General features: G+C 49.1%; 1 protein-coding gene across 1 annotated transcript in view; it reads right to left on the reverse strand.

Annotated features, from left to right (window-relative positions):
- The window catches only part of LOC119096774 (uncharacterized), a 41,615-nt gene extending 19,066 nt beyond the window's left edge, over nucleotides 1–22,549 (reverse strand). The window contains exon 1 of the mRNA XM_037219696.1: nucleotides 22,401–22,549. Within this exon, the coding sequence (XP_037075591.1) occupies nucleotides 22,401–22,491 (91 nt within the window). The 5' untranslated portion in view covers nucleotides 22,492–22,549. The remainder of the gene's footprint in view (nucleotides 1–22,400) is intronic.
- Between the last annotated feature and the right edge of the window lie 1,818 nt (nucleotides 22,550–24,367).

Genomic DNA, 24,367 nt, shown 5'->3' on the forward strand with positions numbered 1-24,367 from the left:
AATGAATCCATTTCGTCGATTAAAATGACACTGCGTTCAAGGCCGAATGCGGCGGTTTTGAAGCGCGCGCTATCGGTAAAAGCGCGCGCCAGCGTTTTACAGCGTCGTAAAATGCTATCAAACAAACACAGCGCATTAACAATGCATTACAAATGCAACGCAAAACAATGAAAAGTAAAATAATTGCCGACTGAGACCATGCAAGAGGAACATTACAATGCATTCTAGGAGCCTGTTTGTACGTGCTGGCAATGGCAAATGGCTCCGTCGGCTGATGTTTTCATATAAGGTACGTGACAAAATCACCAGCCATTATTACCTCGTTCGTCCCACGCAATAAATAACGTCCTACTAGTCTAAGCTTGGAATAAATCACGCCGACGTCCTGAATTTACAACCAAAAGTTCCTAAAACAATGTCGCGCATAATGTGCATCTCAATTGCCACCGCCGTTACCCGAAATGTCTGTCCCATTCTTCAAAACTCCGCCATAGCTGCCGGCTGTCATCATGTAGGAACTTGGGCTGCACCGTTGCCGCGTCATCGGGCCCGATTAATGGCGGTATTTTCGGCCATCCGAGTCAGACAAATACGCCTTCATCGGCCGATGGACGGCAGGGAGGCCCCCCGAGCTTGGGACGGAGCCCGACGCCACGGCCGCACGCCACCGCCCCGACTGGGCTGACGGGAGGGGGAGGGGGAGGGGGCGCGGACCGGGACCGCCGCACGTGAGCCCGTGGCGTGCACAGCCCGGTCGGTCAGAGCACTTCAGACGGAACCAGCGCCGCTCATGTGACGAGTGATGTCACCGACCCGTTTCGCTTTCCGCTGAGGGGTCCACACAGCCCCGGCGCCGGCCGAACGGGTCCACCGGACTCCGGTGTGACGCCAGGCCCAGCTCCAGCCCCGGCCCCGGCCCCTGGACTCGCCCCGCGCTTCCTCTTGTAATTAACGGACACCGCAGCCGCCGGGTTACACGCCGCCGTCTCGACACTTAATCACGCCGCTTTTAAACATTGTCATTAAACCGCGCTTGACGGCGGTAATTTTTAGTGGCGCGCAGCGGCTGGGGGTAGGCAGTCTTCGCAGTTTGCTCTCGAATCACACGAGAGATGTAAAACGCAAAAAAATGTGTGGTATATTTTTTAAAAATGGTGTTCAAGGGGTAAACTAAAGCTTGATCTGATCAATCCCGACCAGCCGATGACATGTCACACCTGGCAGACTCGAATGCTTTAGACAGAAAGTAGAAAAATACGATTTATCGTAACGACGACGGCAGGTTTTCAGCGTGAATGAGAAAGCAGTCTTGATCCAAGTACGATTCGTCGCGCAAAAGAACATGGAACGATACAAGACAAAACCACGGCATCACGGCTATCTATCTATCCAGTGGAGGATACTATCTATCTATCTATTCTCATGGAGTATCACCGATCCTCACCGACTTCGCGACTAAGTTACCATGTATTGCCACTGACCACGGCAAAATGACTAATGCAAGATCTATTACAAACCATACGAGATGGCACTATAGAAAGACATTCACTATGAGGGCGATCGCTCTAGCCATATCAAATTTGTCGGCACCGCCACTCGCCGTTTAGGTATAGCCCCAAATGCCGCTATGTGAGATGGCACATCATCCTCTCGTTCAGCGAGTGTTGAGAGCGCTGCGCAGCGAAGTCATATTGCGACTGCCTGTGGACAAAGGTCTCTGGGGTCCCAGCCTCTGGTAGGCAGGTGGCAGCATGACGGCGCTCAAGACCCCAGCATGACGGCGCTCAAGACCCCAGCATGACGGCGCTCAACACCCCAGCATGACGGCGCTGAAGATCCCAGCATGACGGCGCTCAAGACCCCAGCATGACGGCGCTGAAGACCCCAGCATGACGGCGCTGAAGACCCCAGCATGACGGCGCTGAAGACCCCAGCATGATGGCACTGAAGACCCCAGCATGACGGCGCTGAAGACCCCAGCATGACGGCACTGAAGACCCTAGCATGATGGCGCTCAAGACCCCAGCATGACGGCGCTGAAGACCCCAGCATGACGGCGCTGAAGACCCCAGCATGACGAGCCATCATTCCTGACTGAGAAATGCGCTCTTGTCATGTGTCTCTACTGCATTGTTAGCCACAAAAGATTTTCGAAACCCTATAATGGACGCGTTCACGTACGTCATACCTAAGTGCGCCGACGGGCCAGGCGCATTGGCGTCAATGGTATGACGATGCGCCGTAGCGAATTCATAGCACGAGCAGGCACCGTAATGAGTTCTATGTCAGCTTGGCCACTGTCCGGCACTCGTGCAGTCCTGCATCCCCGGAAGACTTGCTCAAAGACGCGGACTGAAGACGCTATACTTGGATGCGGGGCAAACTGCGTAAGGTAGAAAGCATCGATAGCTTCAGCGACCTGCCCCCTGCGTGCAGGTTGTTACATTTCTTGGTGTATATAAAATAAGTGCACATAAAGGCTGCGGTATCAGGGTTGGTGAGGTTCAGAAAATCGGATACGTAATTTTGAAATGGTCCCTTGACCCATTTGTCTCCGGTTGTTTTCCCCCACCCCAATCCAAGAAGTACGGTGGGCGGCACGTTTTTCCTATATGACTTCATTCGCCAGGCCAAGCTCTTAAGGCACCGTAAATGAAGACCCAGGAGCTCAAGGACGCAACATTAAGATCAAGGATCAAGAACTTTTATGAATTAGAACGGGTCTGGACCACTCAGGTGGTTAATGGCGAGGGCACAGTACATCACATAACCTGTGAATGTGTTTGTGAATATGAATATGCCCGTGAAGGCCACATGCGGTGTGCGAATTTTTGAATTTACAGGGATATAAAAGCCGTCGCAAAAATGCTCGTGAAGAATAGCGCATCAAGAACTTTTCCTGTCTTTGAAAACAATGCGGTCACAGTACATGGAATAGATGCAAAACTGTCTTCGTCTATCCAGCATGGCGGCGGCACGCTGGGTGCCGAAACTAACTTGTCGCCCGTGAGAAACACCACAATGTAATAATGCTGCTGAGAAATCCTATGTGTGCTTTGCTTGCGTGAGGTGTCAGGCAAATGCATTCAGTGCTGGTCATTCTACGAAAGAATAGCGGAAATTCAATGCTATCCTACAGCTCACCCGGCATAGTTGGTGGGTGCATTTTCGAACGGGATGCTGTGCAACTTATCTCCGTTACGTGTCAAGTACAAAGGCATCAAGACACGTTGGCTCATCAATTGCAACTAGGGTTGGTTGCAAGAATATCAACGATATTATGGATTACATTACATTGAGAGCCTATAAAAAGGCTTTTAGCTGGGGAAACAAGCCAGAGTTATGATGTTTCATATGTTTTTTCCTGTACAGCATAATTTGTCATAACAACGCGGCCAAGCATGACTGAACTTTACCTTCTCATTGAATAGCGATATTAATGTATATGCATATTCACATAGACAAAAAATTATTGAATTTTTGGTGTGCCGAAAATACGTGTAAGCTACGAACAGTCGGAGGCTAACAAAGACGATGGATCTGCAACAAAAATATGAATGCCAGCTGATTTGGTATGGTTACGGCTGGTGAATTCTCTTTTCGGATATGCTCGTTGTGGATGGTAAAGTAGTGTTTTCAGAGGACGTGCCAGCTTTAGATAGGTAGCTATGGCAAATTACGAAGAGTACTTAAGCGAGTTTGTGCAAGTCTTACCAAACTAAAACAAATCTTACGAATCTAAAACCGCTCAGCACATTTTGTACTAATATCTGTCAAAGCGATATAATGCAACAGTATACATTTTACAAGAGAGTGAAACCAGAAAGACTATCGATTGCAAAACTGCACGCTAAAAGACCCCCAGAATATTCACAGGACGTCACAGATACTACAGACACGGAGGAAGAACATTGACCCTTTCTTACGCTGGCAGGTGTGTTCCGTGAAAACAGCGGAGCTATCTGTACCTGGACATAACAAATGTGCAATGTAAAACAGCCGAGCCGCCGGCCGGTTGTTCCGCAGATTTACGGCCACAACTGGACGACACCAAACACATACCATAGGATGGGACGCAACCGCGATGTCTCGGTGACAACCGACATAGCTCTAGCCCGTGTTTACATCCAGTGACGTAGCAGTCACTGGATGCTTAGCTTCATTCGTTTATGATGACGTCTTTAGTCCCACAGAAATGTCGTCTTCATCCCGTGTAATTAATGTACGTCAGATATACCAGAATGTAATGGTTCCGGGCAATCACGTGATCGGTGGTAGGTCCATATTGATGTGGCATCATTGTCAGCCCACCTTCTTCATACAAGGGGAGTGAATACTTGGTCGCACTTCGCTTACATGTGTTGGAGACCAACACGAGTTTATTTCCGACGCATTGTGCATAAGCGACAGCTAAAGCGGCATTATTTATAGATCTGAAGCAATGTAATGCAGTGTCTGGGTGGCGTGCCTGACGACTTATTCCGCGTTTGTGACTTTTTTCTAGAAAACCGGGAAATCATATGCGCGGCTGAACGTCCTAAAAGCTGCCGAACATAAAAGAATGGAGATGACGGACGGTTGCTGAACAGCAGGCATATAACGGGCACTATAGGCGGCCTAAGCGAAGCAGAAACCGGGGGAAAGTACTCGCAGATAGATCGATGAGGGCGCCTTGAATTACGTGCGCAGTGTTCACGAGCTTGAGCAGCAGACCCTGCGCGTTTTAGCCGCGCCGGAGTGGAAGTGTTATATGCCTGTGAATGACCTAGATGCGCACTGGATGTTGACCGAAAACGGGGGAGGATCTGGAGGGGGCCATGGAGTCATGGTCTTCTCTCGGCCACCCATGAGGTTTCGGTGCATCGAAGGTCCCTAACTATCATAGTGAAGGTGCACCAAAACCTTCATCTCAAAACCTTTAAGAAGTTACAAGATGTACTAAACTCAAGGAACACTACAAAAAGGAGCAAAACTATCATTTTTGACAGGCACCAAATGACAGGGGAACCACGCCAGTGCCGTGTTCTTTGACGAAATCCTGGATCGGCCCATTACGCAAGGGGACACCAAAACCTTTATTTTGGGGTACTATAGCATTTAATCTCTAGAATCACCAAATCCCTGCGGACCATTTACAAGGTTTTAAGGCCTCCATTTTTGAGGGGCACCTAAATACAGGAGTGCCACAATTTGTTTGCCTTCCACTGTCACGAATCCCTGGAATGCCCCTTCGTCGAAAATGCAACACAAAGTTTCATTTTGAGGCATCACAACCTTTATTTTCCTGTGACACTCAATTCCAGGGGGCACAACATGCCCCCAAAACCTTAATTTGCACGTGACGACAAATTATAAGGCCGTCATGGATGACCCCAAAATACGTAATTTGCACGTAAAAATGTGGAACACACGGGCTCATAATCCCCTGGCTTATTAGGTATCCAGGGTGCCAAGTGGTCGATGATTAAAAGCTGGATGGAGGGGGGGGGGGAAGTTCGAAGGGCAGACAGTAGATCATGTAAACGGACTCCAGCACAAAGGTCGGACGCCCAAATGTCAGTCAGTCAGCTTCCTGCACAGCACAGCCAGCATTTTGCGTCTTCAGCCTCTCGAACCGATCAGAAGCCGCTGGGATAGTGCGGGCCTCTATGCCAGTCAGCTAATTAAGACCACCAATACCAAGCAGTCGGTTCCGTCCGTACCGTTCTGAGCCCTGGGGCCTCTTTTCTCAAGCATTGGTAAGGCTACGGCCTGAAAGTATTAATTAGCAGGCCTCCTGCGTAAGTGAAGGTTCTCTTGTGCTAGTAAGGAGCCAACAATTCCTGACGAGGAGCCCGTGTATGCAGTTATCTCCCATGGCACATTCCGTCGGCCAGGGCACATTTCCTGAACAGGGTCAGGGACGGGATCCCGAAGGTCAAAAGGTCTCTTGCGTTGGTGGGACGCTGTTGACAATGAAAGGGTATATGATAAATGACGATGCAATGGTTCACATTTACAAGGAGATAGCGAAAAACCCTGTGTCATTCAGAGGCCCTGTAGCGAACGGAGGGTAGCCCCTCCGCCCCGTATCAATCAGGGACCGACAAACCAAATTGATGTCTGGGTGCCAAGTATCGAACTCCGTGCGTCGGCAAGGGATCGATTTGCGCCAGTGAGGGCCCCTGCAGCCTGAAACCCAGGTCAGAGGGCTTGTCATATCGGGGTGGGGACCGACATATGATGCATCCCTGTTACGGCTGCCGGATTGACCAGGGGGCCCCAGTCTCCGCATCGCCAGAATGGCAGCCGCTGTGGACCCCGGGTTGAAACGTAGGGGCCCTTCAGCTCCAGACCAGGAAATTTCCCCTGTGCAGCTTTGTGGTCTATTTTTGAACTGTATTTGCAGTTACAGCAACACGAGCAATATCAGTTACGTCATTGCGTAATAAGTTCGTGGTGTTATACGTACAAATGCCTTCCAAGCATCATTCTGAAAATCGCATAGGTGAAATTTACCGCCCGGGACTCTTTCTAAACACGTGCGAACCGATTTCGAAAAGCGTCCTTAAGTGCCACTTTTCGATTCGTTGCCATTTTCACACGTTCCGCGAGAAAACAAGCACCACATGTTAGCTGCGGGACTCACCCCGCGCAGCCCATGGAGACTGCAACGCCGGACTTCGGACTACGTTCTCCTAAACTGCGAGCGCACATGTAGCAAAAATTTTATTCATGGTCTGCTACCGATGACTTCTAAAGCAAGAGGAATACCTCCCAAGCGAGCAAACGTCGGAAAAACTAACGCAAATTTGTCATCACAGGTTCACAGCAGCATTCAATCCACGGACCGCTCAAAACTCTTAAAACCCCGAGAAAATATGTCAACGTCCCCTACTGTTGTACTATAGAAAGGGGTGACTGAACTTTTGTTAAATGAAAAGCGCCCGCAGTTTATGCGATGCATTCATTTACTTTCTAGTTGATTTTATTTAGTTGCATCTGAATGCATGCAGATTTGTATCTTTTAATACCTCCTGTTTTATATTTCAGTCAAAGAAATTCATTATGAAAACAAGAAAACTGATTTCCCGAAACAGTGTGTTATATCTGGCGGCCTATTCTTGAGCTGATTTCAAAGAATGGATTTCCTGTTGCCCTTTCACCAGCGTGGACTGTTTGCTAACTGCGGTATCCAACTCTGACCATGGGTCTGGCTGCGTCCCAGCCAGACCCACGCACCAGCCTGTGTATTTATTTTGGGATGCACAGATTGGAGGGGATACACATGATATGAAGGGGATACACAGACTGCACCAATCTGTGTATCCGCTTCACGAAATCCCGGAGATTGGTCCAGATCAGCACGGTCAATGGAACGGTGGGGGATGAGTCCCTACGCTTTGGTCCGCATTTTTGGTTGAAGCACCGTGGGTGGTTCTTGGTAATGTTAAAATCAATGTCCACTTTGCGTTATAGAACGCTTACCGGGAGGTCCACCGCCATTGAGCAGATATGTTAGACGCATACTGTTATGGGCTCATAGGCCATCCTGTTACGGGCTTGAGGTAGGCTCAGCGATACCAGATGAATATGACCGTAGACAAGGCAAGCGACAAGGACTTGACTGAACTTTGAGTCCGAAGTAAATACGCTGCTGATACGCAATTGTACAAGCCAACACGTGTGTACAAAACACGATGTGTAAATAAGTCCTTCCGCCCCCGCGTTTCGAAGAAAGGTGCTCAGCGACCCAATAATCATGTTTTGCACCCCATGTCCATCGAATGGAAATCTGAGCAAATAACCCGCATATTAGCCCTGTGGGTGATAAATCATTTTAGGCACCTTTTGAAATACAGAAACATTTGCGAGATAAATGCCTTCGAGGAGAGCGAGTGTAAACATGGGTTTTCACCGCAGGAAACTGGGCGCGCCGCTCGCATATTCGGTTAGATGCTGGTGTCACCAAACAAAGGCGAACGAAAAAATTCCGGATATATGAGACGACGATTTTCTCTGGGAGGATCCGCCACAAATAATAGCATCCGCGTATTCCAATAAATTTTGCCTCTGAGCACAAGGTAACCTGACGTGCCGGCAGCGCAGGACATCCCACATCCTTCGGCTGCTGAAGCTGTGGAATCCAGTTTACTTGCACATTTCTGGGCTCACATGTGCCAGTTGGGACTTGGCCCTTTTCAAACTCCTATGGACTCAAAACGTGCAGCACATTTGCTTATTATCCATGTTGACGACACAAAACCTATTACATATTGGAGGGGCTGGCATCATGTTTTACTAAACAGAAAATACGTCGTCTCAAAACTCCCCCAAGTTCGCTGACTTCGGCGATTTTCTGATGCAATCACCAACGTTTCAATGTTCATGTCAAGCGATGTCACTCGAGTCATTGCGATTTAGAGGTGGACATTAGATTTTTAAAGGTGACGCAAGTGACTGCTCTAACTTCCAATCACTCACTACAAGGTCGATGACCTACAAAATGCAACTTTCTCCTGGTTCTGTCGCACATGAAGTAATTATGTCTAGTCATTCGAGCCGTGTTGTCGTGCTTAACTTCAAGATATCAGACAACCAGCTATACCTAGTTTTAAAATACCTGCTCGGAAATAATTAGCTTGAATGGTAGAATCCATCAATTTCTGGAGACACACGAGCGCGCCAGGTAGTTTCCCTATTTGAAAAAGGAATCTCGGAATGGCGTGATCTGAATCTGTTCCTTTTTTGTAATGGGGAAGAGGCGGGCACCAAGTTTCAGGGGGTACCACAGTGAAGCGCAGCCCCTCCCTTGCCGAAATTATGGATCAGACCCCAACCGAAAATAGCATGTGTTTAATAAAATACAAGGTAGATAACAGACCTCCAAAGTTTTTAAGCTTTTTTGGCGATACCCGTCACTCTCCAACTCAGAAGCACCTCAAAACTAAATGGAAACAACTAACCCAAGCAGCAAAGAGTAACCGAGTCTTTAATGCGGCTCAAAATCCTTTGAGAACCCACACGACAGACTTCGCTCGTTGACCTGCCCTACTGCTTCTACCAAGACACGGACCACACCGACCTCTGACAAGCAAAACCTTGGCAAGTAAAACGCTGACACGCCGACAGCGTTAAGGCCTCGTTAGTTTAAACAGGCGGATCGTACCACGACCTGTTTTTGTGCGGGCCGCTGGTAGCCGCCGTATTCGCCGCCGCCGCCCGCTCCGGCGCCCGACCTTGTCATCAGCTCTGTGGAACAGGCCGGCGTCAGCGCGCCTCGGGCCCCTGATGATGGACGAGATGGGGCCACCGCGACGATTTCCCTATTAGTTCCCCATCGCGGGGCGGTGGCGCGCCGAGAGGCCGATCGAGCCGGCCCCGGGCACGCCAGGAGATCCGGCTCTGAATCGGAGACGCCTCAGCTGCAGGCCGTTTCGACGCACGCGGCAAGGTCGACCAGGGGGGGGGGGGGGGCATGATCTCGGAGCATACAGCGTCAAAATTACGCCACATAGATCAATAGTGAAGTCATGACGACAGGGCGTTGGGAAATCTCCGCTGCTTTAGCTTACAACCACCAGGGGTATTTATTCAGCCGACCAACAACGGCTTCCGACGACAGGTATGAACGAAGGGTTATGAGTGGATTTCGTTGTCATTGGCTGAAGCCAGGGCTGGCCGGCTGACCTGGCCGGACGGACTGGTCTCAGTGCACTGACACGTTTGTTTTTCGGTCAATCAAGTGGCACTGTGACCAGTGCTTGGTAACAGGTACTCAGTCCGGGCGCCACGAGGCTCCCCCGGCCGGGCGGCGGAGACGAAAGGCGAGAATGAGTCGGGCCTCATGAACACATCGCTAAGCTGGGTAATAAGCGCGAGACAGGGGACAACTACCGTCCTCACGCGCACAGTTCCCGGGGCGCGAACCAGCCAACATCTCCTGCTCTGACAGCTCTGAGCGCAAAGTCTGCGGACGCCGTCAAGGGTGATGCTCTTTGTCATGTTAATGCTGGCCATCGTATCATGGGCCGATATCAAAGGGATGCATCAAGACTGGAAAACTCGGATACATCTGGCTAAATAGAGACCAGACCGCACGCCGATAAGTTTGTAGTCATTTGGAGGAAATCCGATCTTCGTGCCCGCGGGTGTCTTGCCTGATCGTGCAATGTTAGTGCATCGTGGGACACAGCAGCCCGCCGGTTGCTGCGGGCTGGGTAATCAATAAATATTTATGATACCACCGATGGGAAACTCTGTCGGTTGGTCTCTGTATAGCTCGAGAACCGCTGGTGGAAGACCCACAAAATTTGGCACGTTCTGAATCAGCGTGGCGGTGGGAACGTTTGTGTATCGCTGAGGCCCAGATCGGACCACGGTGTGTGGTGCGGCGCGAGGAAACTGGCCCCTAGCGTTAGCGTCGGTGATTGTCAAGTACACATCATTTGAAGCTTAAGAGCAACGAAAAAAACCAGCTATCACGTGATGGTCGATCGACGTCCGCCAGTTCCTCGGAGGCAGATAGAGCGAGAACCCGAACATAACAAGTAGGACGAAAAATACAGATTGGTGATGCCGTTCCCAAAAAATCGTGTCTACGCGACTGGCTATCTGTGATGTCATATAAATTACAATGATAAGAAAAGCATACGACGCGCAGAGCACCAGTACGCCAGGACCCAGGGGAGCCTGTGAATTACCAATCAGCGCTTCTCAGCAGCCTGAAGTCATTACGACTTATCCAATGGTATAGTTTCCTTTTCAGCTGGGGAGGGGAAGGGCTGAACCCCCCCCCCCCCTTCCAAACTTGGGCTTGAACTCCGCCCCTCGTAAACTTTGAGAAGAACGTGGACCAAACCAGAGGAGAAACTAGCTTGTTGGGGTGTTATATTGGGAGGTTTCATCGTTTTCCTGATCAGGCGACCACACTCATGTTCCGAAATTGTGGCCCTGCTTCTATTACACAAACACAACTTGGCGTTGGAGCAGGGAGCACCCATTATGGCACAACAAAACCTGGATCCCAAATTTCTGCCATAACTACCATGACGACAGACAGGGCCAAGTGAGCGAAAACATTCACCCCAAGAGTCCCGCTCATCCCATCAAACATACACCGAGTCAGAGGTGGGACTATGCGTTTTTCTTTGGGGAGGCTGACCCTATCAACCATGTCCATCCTACATCCAAGACACAAATTTTCACGATTTTTACCCACGTTTCTCTGCGGTCATGGTTTTGACCTGTTATCAGACAGAAAGTTCTTATCTCCCCGTTTTTCGGTATTATGAAGTTCTTACGTTGGGTTAACAGCCTCCGATATACCAAGAAGTACTGGTTAAACGCCATTGTAGTGCCCAACCATGAGTATTTTGACGTTACTTAAAATTTCGAGCTGTTCATTATCGTCAAGATCATCAAGAGCTTATTTCTTGAGGGTGGGCACGAGACACCAGATAGACGTTTATATTGTAATAATGTTTCGTCATCGGACACCCATTTTGCATCCTGTTTTGGTTCAACGACAGATCATTTGCTGGACAAGATCCAACCACTATTCGGCCACGGCATCTTCCTGCCATAGCGACCGCCGCACGTGTTAACAAAATGTCCCGCTTCGAGGCCGCCCCAGGAGGCTGCGGGAAGACGGTGATTTTAACGGGCTGATGGACTACTTCAGGAAGTACCAGCCACTGAGGCTAAAGAAGATATTTCATTGAACGACGCGCTGACAATGCTCCAGGACTATCTAAATTTGACGGTCTTATTCTGCTTATAATCGAAAGATAAAGAAAAGGGTGTATCCTAAAGGTGGGTGGGAGAAGACATCGGTCATGCTATTCACCGCCCTAGACCACCCATGAGGTTTTGGGGCCCTTTCGTGGTACAAAAACCTGAAGGTGAAGGAGTATCAAAACCTTCATTTTTAACCCTTTGTTTCCAGGAGGCACCAAATTTGTTTTGAAGCCAAATTGAAGCCTTTGTTTCCAGGAGGCACCAAATTACAGGGACAGCGCGAACAGTCATAATTTTCATTTTCGGAAGTCACAGGATTCCAGGGGCACCACAATATCCGTGCCTTGTCCGTTTGACAAAATCCTAGATCACCTCAATCGGGAAGGGAGCACTCAAATCATTATATCCACACCATAGCTTTTATTTTCAAGAGCCACCCCATTCCAGAGAGCATCCCGATGGTTCGCAAATCTTCGTTCTTAGGAAACACAACAATGCTGTACCTCCTACGCCGAACCCTTCATTTTAAGTAACACTACGGTTCTCTTTGTTGTTGTTGTTTTGTTTTGTTTTTGTTTTGCTTTCCATTCTGATCAAATTCTGGGTTGACCACTTCCGCAAAAAGGCACCACGAAACCTTCACTGCAGAATATGATGAGCATTATTTAAGTCGGCACCAAATTGCAGGGGGCAGCACGATGGGAAAACATTTATTTTCAACAAACGACAAATTTTAGTGGCACCACATGGTTCGTACCTACCTAGGGGAGCGATCCGTGATCGACCTTTTCTGTGATGGGTTACCGAAACTTTTATTTAAGTACAGAATAACCTTTATTTTTAGATGCATTTAAAGGACCCAATCTCTTCACTTTCAAAGGCACCAAAAGCATGGCAAAACAACTTGCGTGTCTTCCACCTAGACGAAGTTCTAAGTTGGACTTCGAAGAGATACCCGATGCCTTCATTTCGGGCACCGCGACTTTTATTTGGAAAAGACACTCACTTCTAGGGAGGCGCCACGAAGGCCTCCGAGCACTCTAATTTCGATTGACGTCAAAATCCAGAGGGCAGCAAAAATTGCCCCACTTTCTTATTTTTACCAGGAACCAAGGGCGTTACTGTAAGTGAGACAGGAGCATGCGACCTACCTAAGGTCTTCAGTTACCGAAGGTCCCGAGGAGCCCTTTGGGTCCGAGGGAACGACGATCAAGGGTCTGATCGAAGGGCCAAAGCGCAGACCGGAGATGAAGGCACGTCAGCCAGTAGGCAACACCGAACACTCGGTCCAACGCCAGTATTCGCCCAGGGGTTTTCCCAAGTCGGGCAGGGTCGGGCCTGCAAATGCTAATCCGAAAGGTCGTGCATTGGTCGGTACCCTGTGCTGATCAGGGGCTCACAGCGTCCAACAAAGGGCCCCGTGCCGGCAAGAAGCACATGGGCACGGACACATTCGCGGAATAGGGACAGGCGCGGGACCTTGAATGTCAAAATGCGTCTTACGTTGGTCAGGAGTGGGTCAGGAACCTCTTGACAATGACAGGAGACATGAGAAATGATGATGCAACGGCTCGCACTCACAATAAGATAGTGGTCTGTGCCACCCAGTCGCGGCAACGAAAGAGGGGCCTTCCGCATAGTTTCAACCAATAGGCAGAGGCCGATAAGCTGACTTGTTGACTCGGCGCCAATAAGGCATTAGACTCCCCGTGCCGGCGAGGGATCGTTTTGCGTAAGTGACGCGTTCCTACACCGATCCTGTGTCAGATGCCCAGGTCAGAGGGGCCGCCACATCAGAGGTGGAACCGGTGCATGATAAGGTCGTGCATTTTTTTTTTTTGAGGGACGTCGGATCGGCCAGGGCACCCCGGTCCCCGCGCCGTCAGCATAGCAGTTGCTAGGTACTCCGGTCTGGGACGAAAGGGCCCTTCATCTCATGACCAGGGAAAAACATCTGTGCGATTTCAAGACAGATTCTCTGAGCCGAACTAGTAGTTACAGTATACTGAGTAGTTGAGGTTGCACCATCGCGTCATGAGCCCCTGGTGCTGTACATGCTTAAACAACATGAAATAATGGAGGCAATAGTGCGCGAAATACGCACGTATTACATATTGCGTATTAAGTGCAATATGTATCGCAAGATAGCCTTTTTGCCGGTTAGCTCTGTTAGGTGTACTTCAACTATTTTATAATTTTCATGCAGGACGATTTTACGTGCCACGGGCGCAGCAAGCCTCATATCCCTGTTTTTGATATCTAGCACTCATATTGTTTGTACATCGCTCGTGTCACAGTCCTCAATAACAATGTACGTAATCGTACTCCTTCAAGATACTCAAATTATGCAACACAAGATTAAGATATTTTCTTGTCAGCGAGGCAAAATATTTTACATATTTCAGGAAGCTAGCTGTATGTTTTACTTAAAAAAAATATCGCGTCCAAATTCCACCAATTTTAATAATTTCGCCGCTCTCTGCTACCACCACCAATACTTGAACATTTGCGGCATGGCAGATCCCTCGAGTGGCATTTCGAGTTAAGCAATGTGAGCAAGTCATTGCTTTCGTGTTTAACCATTTACTGTGGAGTTTGATTCCCCGCGGTGGCCACCTTCCTGCCAGGACACGAGGCAAACGTCGCCGTATAGTCTCAGAAGCGTCGTTAAGCCCCAGTGACGAAGAAACATTCACTGTGAGGTTGGTGACTTACAGCACGCAGTTTTTAGCGTGCTTTGTTTCACATACGTTATTGTGCAATGTTGCAAGTGTTTTGCTCTTTATTACCTGACTGTCACTACATACCAAATCATAAATTATATTCACTTCAAAGATTTCATAGTTTATCGGGAGCCAGGTTCCGGATTTCGAGGACCCAGCGAAGTACAAGGGGGCCTAGTCCAATATCGGGGACAGCCAACATTGGGGGCCCAGCTCAACATTGGGGAGCCATATCCCCCCCAAAGAAATACGGAGTTCCATCCATGTTCCGAGTTCAAGCGGACACAGTTTCCTGTCGAGCAGAGCCACACCGTGACCACAAACAAAAGCCAAGGAGCTGGTGTTCTCCCGGGGTTGACTTCACATCCAAACAGCCGACCTGTTCATCCTGCCGCGGGGGAACAAGAACAAGAACTTAGTTCATTGGAAGCCTTGCAAGTGATGTACAAAAGAGCTTTGCAATCGTAAAAAATTTTGTGCAGTAAGTCAACTGCAGCAGGATTGCAACGCACACCGGCATCCAGCCTACACATCGCCATGCAGCGTCGTGTCCGGCCTCGGTTACTCGGAAGTTGATCCGTCCGCCGCCAGATGTGCGCGAGCCGGTTAGCGGACCGTAGTCCTGTACCTCAATAGGGGCACAAGACCCACTGACCTGTCAGCTGATCGAACAGCGATTCAGTAGAACGGGGCGACCTGTTCTGTGCAAGAAATCCCGACAAGGTAGTCTGAAAACAGTGTTTCATTTTTGGGGATTGTATGTGACCATTTGCACTTGGTTTCTTTGAGTGAACGTCTGGTGGTGAGGTAGTTCTGAGATTACATTAACTTTATTGCTCTGGCAACTGCTTAGACACCGGGAATTTTATTGGAGCGTGTCTCAGTGTCAAATGCTGATACAAATATGGTCACCCGTGACACAACCCAGGCAAATTTTCTCCCATCAAAACAAAGCACAACCCCAAATCGTTCCTTTGAAGTCTGCCTTTCATTACCCGGCCTCGCCGGACATCTCAGGTGGTTCAGCATAATACGCTTAAACGCAACGAAACATACACGTGAGGAACAAGACCAATCTTTACGTAAAACGCAGCAGTACTAACTTTTAAAACTCGTTCAAGGGCCGAAGTAAATACTAGTGAGGGAGGTAGGAAAGCAAGGTAGTTCTAGCACGGTATTCTAGCATCTATTTCCCTTCAGTGACGCAAGTGTTTGATGCTGCTGTAACGCGCCTTTACCAAAATATTTGATGCTGTCTCCATGTAAAACGTCTCTGCGTCTGTAAACGTCTCTATGTGCTGTCTCTCCTTTGTTTGACGTGGATGTCCGTTGCACCGACATGAAACCGGATTGCCCATAGCACGTTCAGAAGCATAGATGAAAGCTTCTTTAAAGTAACGACATGCCCTGTTCGTTGTCATTTACGTGTGACCAACGAAGAATGGATCGGCATGCAAAGGCATCATAAATTTGTCAAATGTCAATAATCCAAGCAGGGAACACCAAACGCATCAACATTAAAAAATGTAAAATACACGAAAGGGCATACCAGCATGCAGGACACACATAACCACACGGCGAAGACTGACCCACGTGCAAAATCGACACGCCTGCCGTGCTGCATGACAAAATAACGTATTGTTTGTACAAGGAAGACTGCACCAACTGATTGACAACTCAGCTGAAACTGTACGATTGTCCAGCCTCTCACTTTGTAGTTCATTTCCCTGGTTTTCATCGAGTTTTCAACGGGTTTTCATCGAACAATGTAAGCGGGTAAAGGGCTGTCCGATGCGACGGAGCACACAACCCATGGTGAGTCATAGTTGCCCGTCGGGTCACGGTGGCTGTGATATAAGGCACGTACAAAACCCGCGGCTTTGCAGCGTTATTGGCAATGGCGAAAACGAGACCATATAAATCAACAAATACCTACGGTAATGACACACTTCGCAACGTCCGCTCGTAAGCGGGGGAAAAGGCCGTGCTGTTACTTGCAGCATCCCGAGTAATAAGAGAGCAGCAATACCTGTTGCGCAAGACGCGATGAAAAGCCCGTGACGAAGCGGAAGTTTGCTAACACTGAGCACGGCTAATCGACATTCCGGGAGAAAACGTACTACACGGTTTTCAGAACTAAAAGCGGGTTGGATGGTAGCTACAGCTTCCATCTGTGTGTTGCCAACCAAATGAGTTATACGCAAAAAATAGCCTCAACTACGTGTAGCTATGTGAAAACGTGCAAATAATTGTTTGGTGTTCAATCCAGCAGCTAAAGCGCGCGACAACTCATCGACCAGCCTGCTATTGCTCTTGCTCGGTAAAGCGACCCTGCTTCCACATCTTGGATTTATTTAAGATAAGATGCTCATTCTCAGCCTCTACCGGGTCGCAACTAAAATGTGGGCCAGTCAATCTTCCAAACCCAATTTTTTCTAAGAACTCCTGGCACTACTGCCGGGCCGAAAGACAAGAGTTGGTCAAAATAGATGCCAGCCAATGACGATAACCCATAAACAGGAAGACTTGAATGGAAATTTACCTGATACATTTCCTGTGTTACAAAAAAAATCGTAGCAAATTTGGCAATAGCAAAAAAAAACAACAAATTACAAAACAATTGTGACTATTTACTTTTATTATTTGTAGTTGGAAAATACGCTTTAGTACACTTGAAATATAGTTCTGTGTATTCGGTTAAAGGCTGTTTCCAGCTACATCTCAACATGATCGGCCAACACAGCGGCCTGAGCCCCGTAGGTTGGTTCTGGGCTTTATCATTCGATGAAGCAGACCGCACACAAAAAGTGGCTTATGCGCGCGATTTTAATGCACGTCTATGCCACCTGTTTAATCACCAATGTACAACGTGCAGGCATCACCCAAGACCCTGTAGTAATGGACCCTTATCTCACCTGGGGCTGGCGTGGATTTCTTTCTTATCTCAGGCTGATTTGTAAAAAGATTGAAAAAATAGAATCATGTAATGGCTCTGTCCACTACAAAACCCCACTAAATGCTGGTCTTCTTTGAAGGAAAGCTGCCAAGGACCTAATTTGCAATATTCAGCCACTGGGGCTGCGTGACGATGATTTTACCGGTAAAAGCCCGGCCGACATGTCACAATCAGTCCGAAATGCACAGTTGTGAAGATAATTGAGTACGGAGCCATTAAACGACCGCAATCAGGCGAGTGTAAGGCTATGTAATGTGCCAAGTGAAAAAGTTATCGCGTGACACGAAGTCACTCAGTTCAGACAATTCGTTAGTGATTCTAGCCGATACGGTGCTTAATGTCCCCTTCCCTTAAACAGGCAGGCAGCAATGCCCCTCCATGCCTATTTGGCCGGATGGCTTAAACATACCGAACGCAAAGAGCAGGGCTTCAGTCATGTTGCATTCATGCTCGCTGCACATCATACCTATATAAAGAGGGGGTTTTGAGTGCGTGTGGAACCAGACGCAAGACGTCACGTGACGACAGGCGTGCCGGCGCAGCATGCGGGATGGCGTCTCCACCTTGGCGGCGGCCGCGTCTGCGCATTTAACTTACTGGATGACATAAATGTGCGTACAGTGCTGTACTAAGGCTGTTCTCTGTTCAATGATCTCAGGATATCGCAAGCCTGTTTCTAATATTCAATGCCTACCTGTAGTAATTCGAAGTCAAATATAAGTCAGTACTGCACTGAGTCCGGACGAGTCAGACCCTTGTCACACCGCAACAGGCACGAGCCGACCCCAGGTAGCACTGAACGCACTCGCTAGTTAAACTGGACAGGCCTCTGGGTTTGCCGACATCCTAGTTACGCAGCATTAACTAGGTAGACAGCCAGAAATCCAGACATGATCACATCACAGACACATTCCCGTATCCGCTCTACTGCGGATGAACGTACTGCGCCCCTGGACGGGTCAATCTGTTAGGGACTGGCGGGCGTGGCACGCGATAGTGACCGCCGGCTGAGACCGCTCACCCCGGCCTAACTGCGAGAGGTGGGGGGGGGGGGGGGGAGCCCAGAGCCATGAAAGACGGCCTCGTACAATCGTCCGAAGGAGACCTGCCGGGCGACCGCTGATCTCTGGCCAGACACAGTGATGTTCGCGCTATACATTGTACATACACCACGCATCCACCTCGTAAGCTGTGAAGAAAAGGGAAGCACATACCAACATATTCACTTCAGCTATTGCATGAGCATGGTTTGGCTCGCGCACTCCATATTTCAAGCAGTGAGTGCACATACTTGACCTATCTGCCTCACAGGAATGCTCGTCAATTTTAGCGCACTCCTGGGGCTATGATTGGTTCCTTGCAGCAGGGCAGCGACTATCAAAATATCCACGGCATTCCTAGCATGGCATTGACGAACAATCGGAGGAAATCTGGGACACTCACGATAAACTGAGGCATTGCATACATGGTAAACAAACGATGTGCTTCCCACGTGTCGTCGGAGCGGGCTGTCAGCTGTGTCATTGGGCTCCACGGGAGTATTTGTCTGAGACTAAAGACGCGCCAGTTCCGCACCCGGACGTCGAGTGTGGGGTCGGCCCGCCCGGCGCGCCACGAGCCGAACCCTTTTCCCTACTGCGAGCACAGCCTAGGCGTCGGTTAGTTTGCTTGTATGTCGTTCATCGACGCACCCGTTGGGTTTGCCTTCTCGCGTCGGCATGGCGATGAGTAACCGGACTCAGAACAGCATGAGACATAATCGAAGGGCGATATATCGTGCGGCAAAAAATGTAAGCAAGAGATGATATGACGAGAAATATCACCAACAAAAATAGCGAGAGTTTATTAACGAGAGTGTTCCACACTTGAAAATATTACATCAAGCATCAGATACCACGAAACAAACCAGCTTATAACTATTGATGTGTTTTCAAGTGGGACAGACTGCTCTGAACGACACAATTTCTGTATTTATTAAATATGCCCCGGAACCTTTCATTGTTTGATTGCGTCATGGAACGTTTGTATGACGTTGCGGTACTGCCAAACTCGCCGTGCGGAACTACCACTTACTTATGATCCTTCAAACTTGTCGAGAGACAGCAGCACAGACTGAAAGTGTTCCCTGAACCAAATATCGTTATGAGCTCTTGTATTGGCCTATTCTCGTGGTGTTCTTGCATATTTATCGGTGGGTTTAGGATGTTTAAATGCATTCACATACTCGATCATGAAGTTATTTCTAAGCGATTCGCTTCCAGGTAAAATTTCCGTAACTAGTTAACTAGTTGAGAAAGCATGCCAAGCTTCTCATATCATGTAGCACAAAACGTCGTTCGTGATTGAAGATTACACGGCTTGCTCAACATTATTTGAGCCAACTGACGTCCACTATATTTGGAAATCGTGCCCACAGACGCCAGATCTGAAAGGCAGGACGAAGATGTTCTTTCTGGCCTTGAACGCTGTCTGGCCTGAGAGGTGGCAGAATTTGAATGACATTTCTATATGGCGTCATGCATGCCTAGATGACCTTGACATAGTCTGTAAGAAATAGTCTGGATATGTTTGTGGTGTGTAGCTGTGGAAATAGAAGGTTTTCGTTCTTAAGAAGGGCAGGACTGTGAACTGCACCGAAGTACCTCCAAAACTGCTATTTCAGACCAAAATTCGCTTAAAAGGGAGAATTCCACATTTGCATGCGGTTTTGAGCCGAAATAGCCACCTTGAAGAAAATTTGGTGCAGTTCAAGCCACGCTATTACTCTAAAACCCTCTATCTAATCTAAAACCTTCTAGTTGCTAAGCTATACCCTCTACCCTCAAGCTATAGGTGAGCTTATTTAGTCACATCTGATGCTTGCTTCGATAACTTCAAATGTGGAACATTTTCATTATGGCCCTTCGATTACAGCAGTCATCCAGCGCTCAAACATATCGTAGCAATACAAGATCGCAATGGCAGCATCTTATGGATGAAGATCGTTTTGGTATGCGAGTTATGTTAAAGGACCACGATAAATGGTGTAGTACAAGTAGTAATGGGAAATATCGCACGGGATAAAGATCGCATAACGAAAACTTGTACGAGATAATGATAATGCGGGATGGAAGTCGTAAGGGCAAAAGTTTGTACGGGTCAGATCATATGGAATCAAGTCTCATCACTGACTTCGTTTTCATACGTACGACTTCGCAGGAAGGAACAACATGTAGCCAGCACTGGGCCAACAAACAACGGGACCTCCACACACATCATCAGGCGAACCGAATGAGTGCTCGGTCGAAGGTCGGCGCGGCGGGAAACGCAGCTGGAGTCTAACATTCTCCTGCATGCTTAACATCTTTTTTCGAGAAATCTACTTAGAAGCGTGAACCGTCCCAAAATTCTAAGGATGTGCGCAGGCATTTAAAGGCCAGCTTTCGCCACACAACTGGGAGCCGCCTAACAGTGACCTTTGCTGTGCGGCCGCTTACCGGCTTTACCGAATAGCCACAAACAAGACCCGATAGCGGTCCATAACCCAAGTTTCATATCATCTGCGCAGCTTCACAAAATTAGGGCGAAGATGCTTCTCAAATTTCGTCCAGTAGGTGCAAAGTTGATGAGAACGAAGGGGCGAGAGGGAGTTGCCAGTCCTCCACAACTGTATTATATATATATATATATATATATATATATATACATATACATATATATATATATATATATATATATACATATACATATATATATATATATATATATATATATATATATATATATATATATATATATGCAATAACGACCAATGTCACAGCATTATTTTCCCAAGACTCACAATTACCTCATTTTTGAATAGCACAGGCACGCCTATCCGCTGCACTGAGCCCTGACAACATGCTGTGACGGACTCTGTTCCGCCCGTACAGTGATAGACGCGGCGTGCTCCCCGGTGGTTGCGGTGGTGGTTCGTGCTCCCCGGTGGTTGCGGTGATGGTTCGTGCTCCCCGGTGGTTGCGGTGATGGTTCGTGCTCCCCGGCAGTAAAAGTGGTCGGTCGTGCTCCCCGGTGGTTGCGGTGGCGGGCCGTGCTCCCCGGTGGTAGCGGTGGTGGGCCGTGCTCCCCGGTGGCAGTAGTGGCAGGCCGTGCTCCCCGGTGGTTGCGGTGGCGGGCCGCGCTCCCCGGTGGCAGCAGTAGTGGGTCGTGCTCCCCGGTGGCAGCGGTGGTGGACCGTGCTCCCTGGTGGCAGCAGTGGTGGGCCGTGCTCCCCAGTGGCAGCAGTGGTGGGCCGTGCTCCCCAGTGGCAGCAGTGGCGGGCCGTACTCCTCGGTGGCGGCAGTGGTGGGTCGACCATTGGCAGATCAACCGGCCGTGGACCTCTTACCAGAGTAAAACATAGCGAGGGAGTGGGGGAACTAGCCATCGCTCCAGGACGAGCAGCGTCCGACGTTAGCATCGACCGATGTCGTGCAAGAACGACATGACGAAAATAGCAGCACGTCTTGCATTTCTCAGTACATGTTGCTTGGTAGTCCACGGCAACAGGCCCTTGTCAAAATTGTGGAGTTTACTGATAGTCATCCGCACATGTAGTCGCTACAAGACCACTGATAACTGGCCACACATTGTCGCTTTGACGGAGATCATGATCGGGCTCCACAGATGAGCGCATCACAGCCCGGTTTGGCACATCTCCACGACCACCGACCAGACAATGACGCTGAGCTGCCAGCATCGCGTGATCAATACGCTCCAGTATCCATGCCTGAAAAATGTGAAACCCGCAGTGCAAGCCTGAAGCGGGAAATATGGAGCGTGTAGCGCAAATACTCGGAAGGTATCAGTACTCATGACATTTTCCATGTTTTTTTTTTCATTTCTAGTCATTTTGGACGCTTCTTCGCAGTATCTGCGCCAAATTAGTTTCAAATGCGTGCGAAGAACAGACAACTGCGCTGTGTCTCCGGCACCTTGAATTCAACGCTGCTTCCCAGTCCGTCGGCAGTTCGACGCGAACCCACCTGTTGCGGCACCGAGCGTCAACAGCAGTACGGCGGCGGTCAACAGGCTGACCCCGGCGCGAGACCCGTCCCAGTCGCTCCGTCGGAACATGGTGCCGGCCCACCTCACTGCTCACAGCTTGGCCAGTCTGCCATCGCCACCGCCGCTGCTGCCGCGGCGGCAAGACACCAAAGCTCCTCGCAACGCACCACGTCCGCGTCGCACCACCCGCCGGCGCCCCGGCAGACCGTCTGAGCCGACAGACCGCGGCCTAGCCAGTCGCCCCCCCCCCCCACGGGGAGGGGCCGGCCGCGGCCCGGGCCAAACTTCGCCGGCGAGCTGCCCCGGTCGCATGCTGTTCCGCATAACCCGGCTCATTTTCGTGCCCGGCGGCGGCGGAGCGATCGCGAAATCTTGACGCGGCGGCTAAAACGGAACGAGTCGCCGCCGCCGGCGTGGTGTCCTCTTTCGCGGCGACAAATGGCATTTTGTGGAGAGGGCTGCCGGCGGTGTTATTGAATCCAGAAATGACCCCAGTAACCAAGGTGACGTAGTTGGCACATGAAGCGTGCGCTTGTTTATTCAGTGTTGGAACACGGAACATCGAGCGTTACCGGGGAAGCAGACTGCCTAGCGTTGATCTTTTTCCTGCTAATGAATGTCACGATCCCTAGTAAGCCAGCATACCTTTACCTTCATGCATTGACGTAGCATCGTCCCAAAAAGTGGATGACCAACCTCTTTTCAGGTCAGTATCGAAGCATCGCAATCGAGTCAGTGCTGATCTTCCACGAAAGCAGCGGGAGAGGCGTGGCCTTCTGATAAGATAGTTCTCAGGTTTACACCTGTTGTTTGGATCTCAGACGAGCGAGCCGGAGGTTGAGGGCGCTTTGACGCCCTTGCGACTGGTGCAAGCTGAACAGAATCGACCGCAAAGATAGGCTCGGCTCTCACTCTTTGTACGAGGCTTCTTTGTCCAGACTTGATAGATCATGCCATGACAATATTTGATTTTGAATTGTTCAAGGCAAGGATGCATCCACTAGATCTAATCGGGTGCGATATGGGTTGTATTTAGCAAGAGCTCATTTTAAAAGCCAACGCGATCACTATGTCATGAGCTTGTTATTCCCTCCTTCTCTGGTCTGATCAGGGCCATATCGCTTGTTATCAGTCAAGTGACGGATTGATCGAGTGCGTGGCTCTAGACCGACTGAATTTATTGAAGTGAGCAATTAAGACAACACTGTCAGCCTAATTTCCCATCGAATAACCGAGATAAAGGAGATGTAGATGTATTAATATTTCGGTGACACGCCTTTATCAAAACGAATATGAGCAATTAATTCAAAACTCAAAAATGCCTACCGATTCCACTCGGTTTTTCAGATTTGTTTATCAGCGAGCCACGGTTTTACAGGTCACTGACATTCGGGGATTAACAAGGAACAAATACCAGCCACTAGCGCGATACTGCGCATATGTAAGGATGAAAATACGCAAAAATACGTGCACGCGCGAACAAACTCCAGCATACATGCATCACACGTCACTCATACATGCAGGCGATTTCGAGAAATAGGCATCACGCATCAGAAACCACTTATGCATGCAAACGATTTCACGTATGATACGCGTGCATCATCGCATCGTATACGTATCCATATGCACCTACCTCTCCTTTCTCCTGGTAATCCGGCGAGGAATGAGGCTGGCAGTACTGTCCTATGTATGTGTATAATGTTACTCACATATGCACTCCGCAGTTCACGTGGACTGAACAGTTATCAAGGCTGTTGGTAGCGTGCTGCCTTTTTCACTAGATGGGAGTGACCTTTTCTTTTGCCAGATGAAGTCTGGCACGATACGAAGCCCGGCACTGCTTTCCCTGCACGATACATTCCATCGTTGCTTTCGAATACCTTTGTGGCGAAACATCCGTGTGGTGTGATGTTCTAAGATGACGTGAACAGTGTCATGTTCTAAC

The sequence above is a fragment of the Pollicipes pollicipes genome, unplaced genomic scaffold, assembly GCF_011947565.3.
Source record: "Pollicipes pollicipes isolate AB1234 unplaced genomic scaffold, Ppol_2.1 Scaffold_4295;HRSCAF=5057_pilon_pilon_pilon, whole genome shotgun sequence".
Classification (NCBI taxonomy): Eukaryota; Metazoa; Arthropoda; class Thecostraca; order Pollicipedomorpha; family Pollicipedidae; genus Pollicipes; species Pollicipes pollicipes.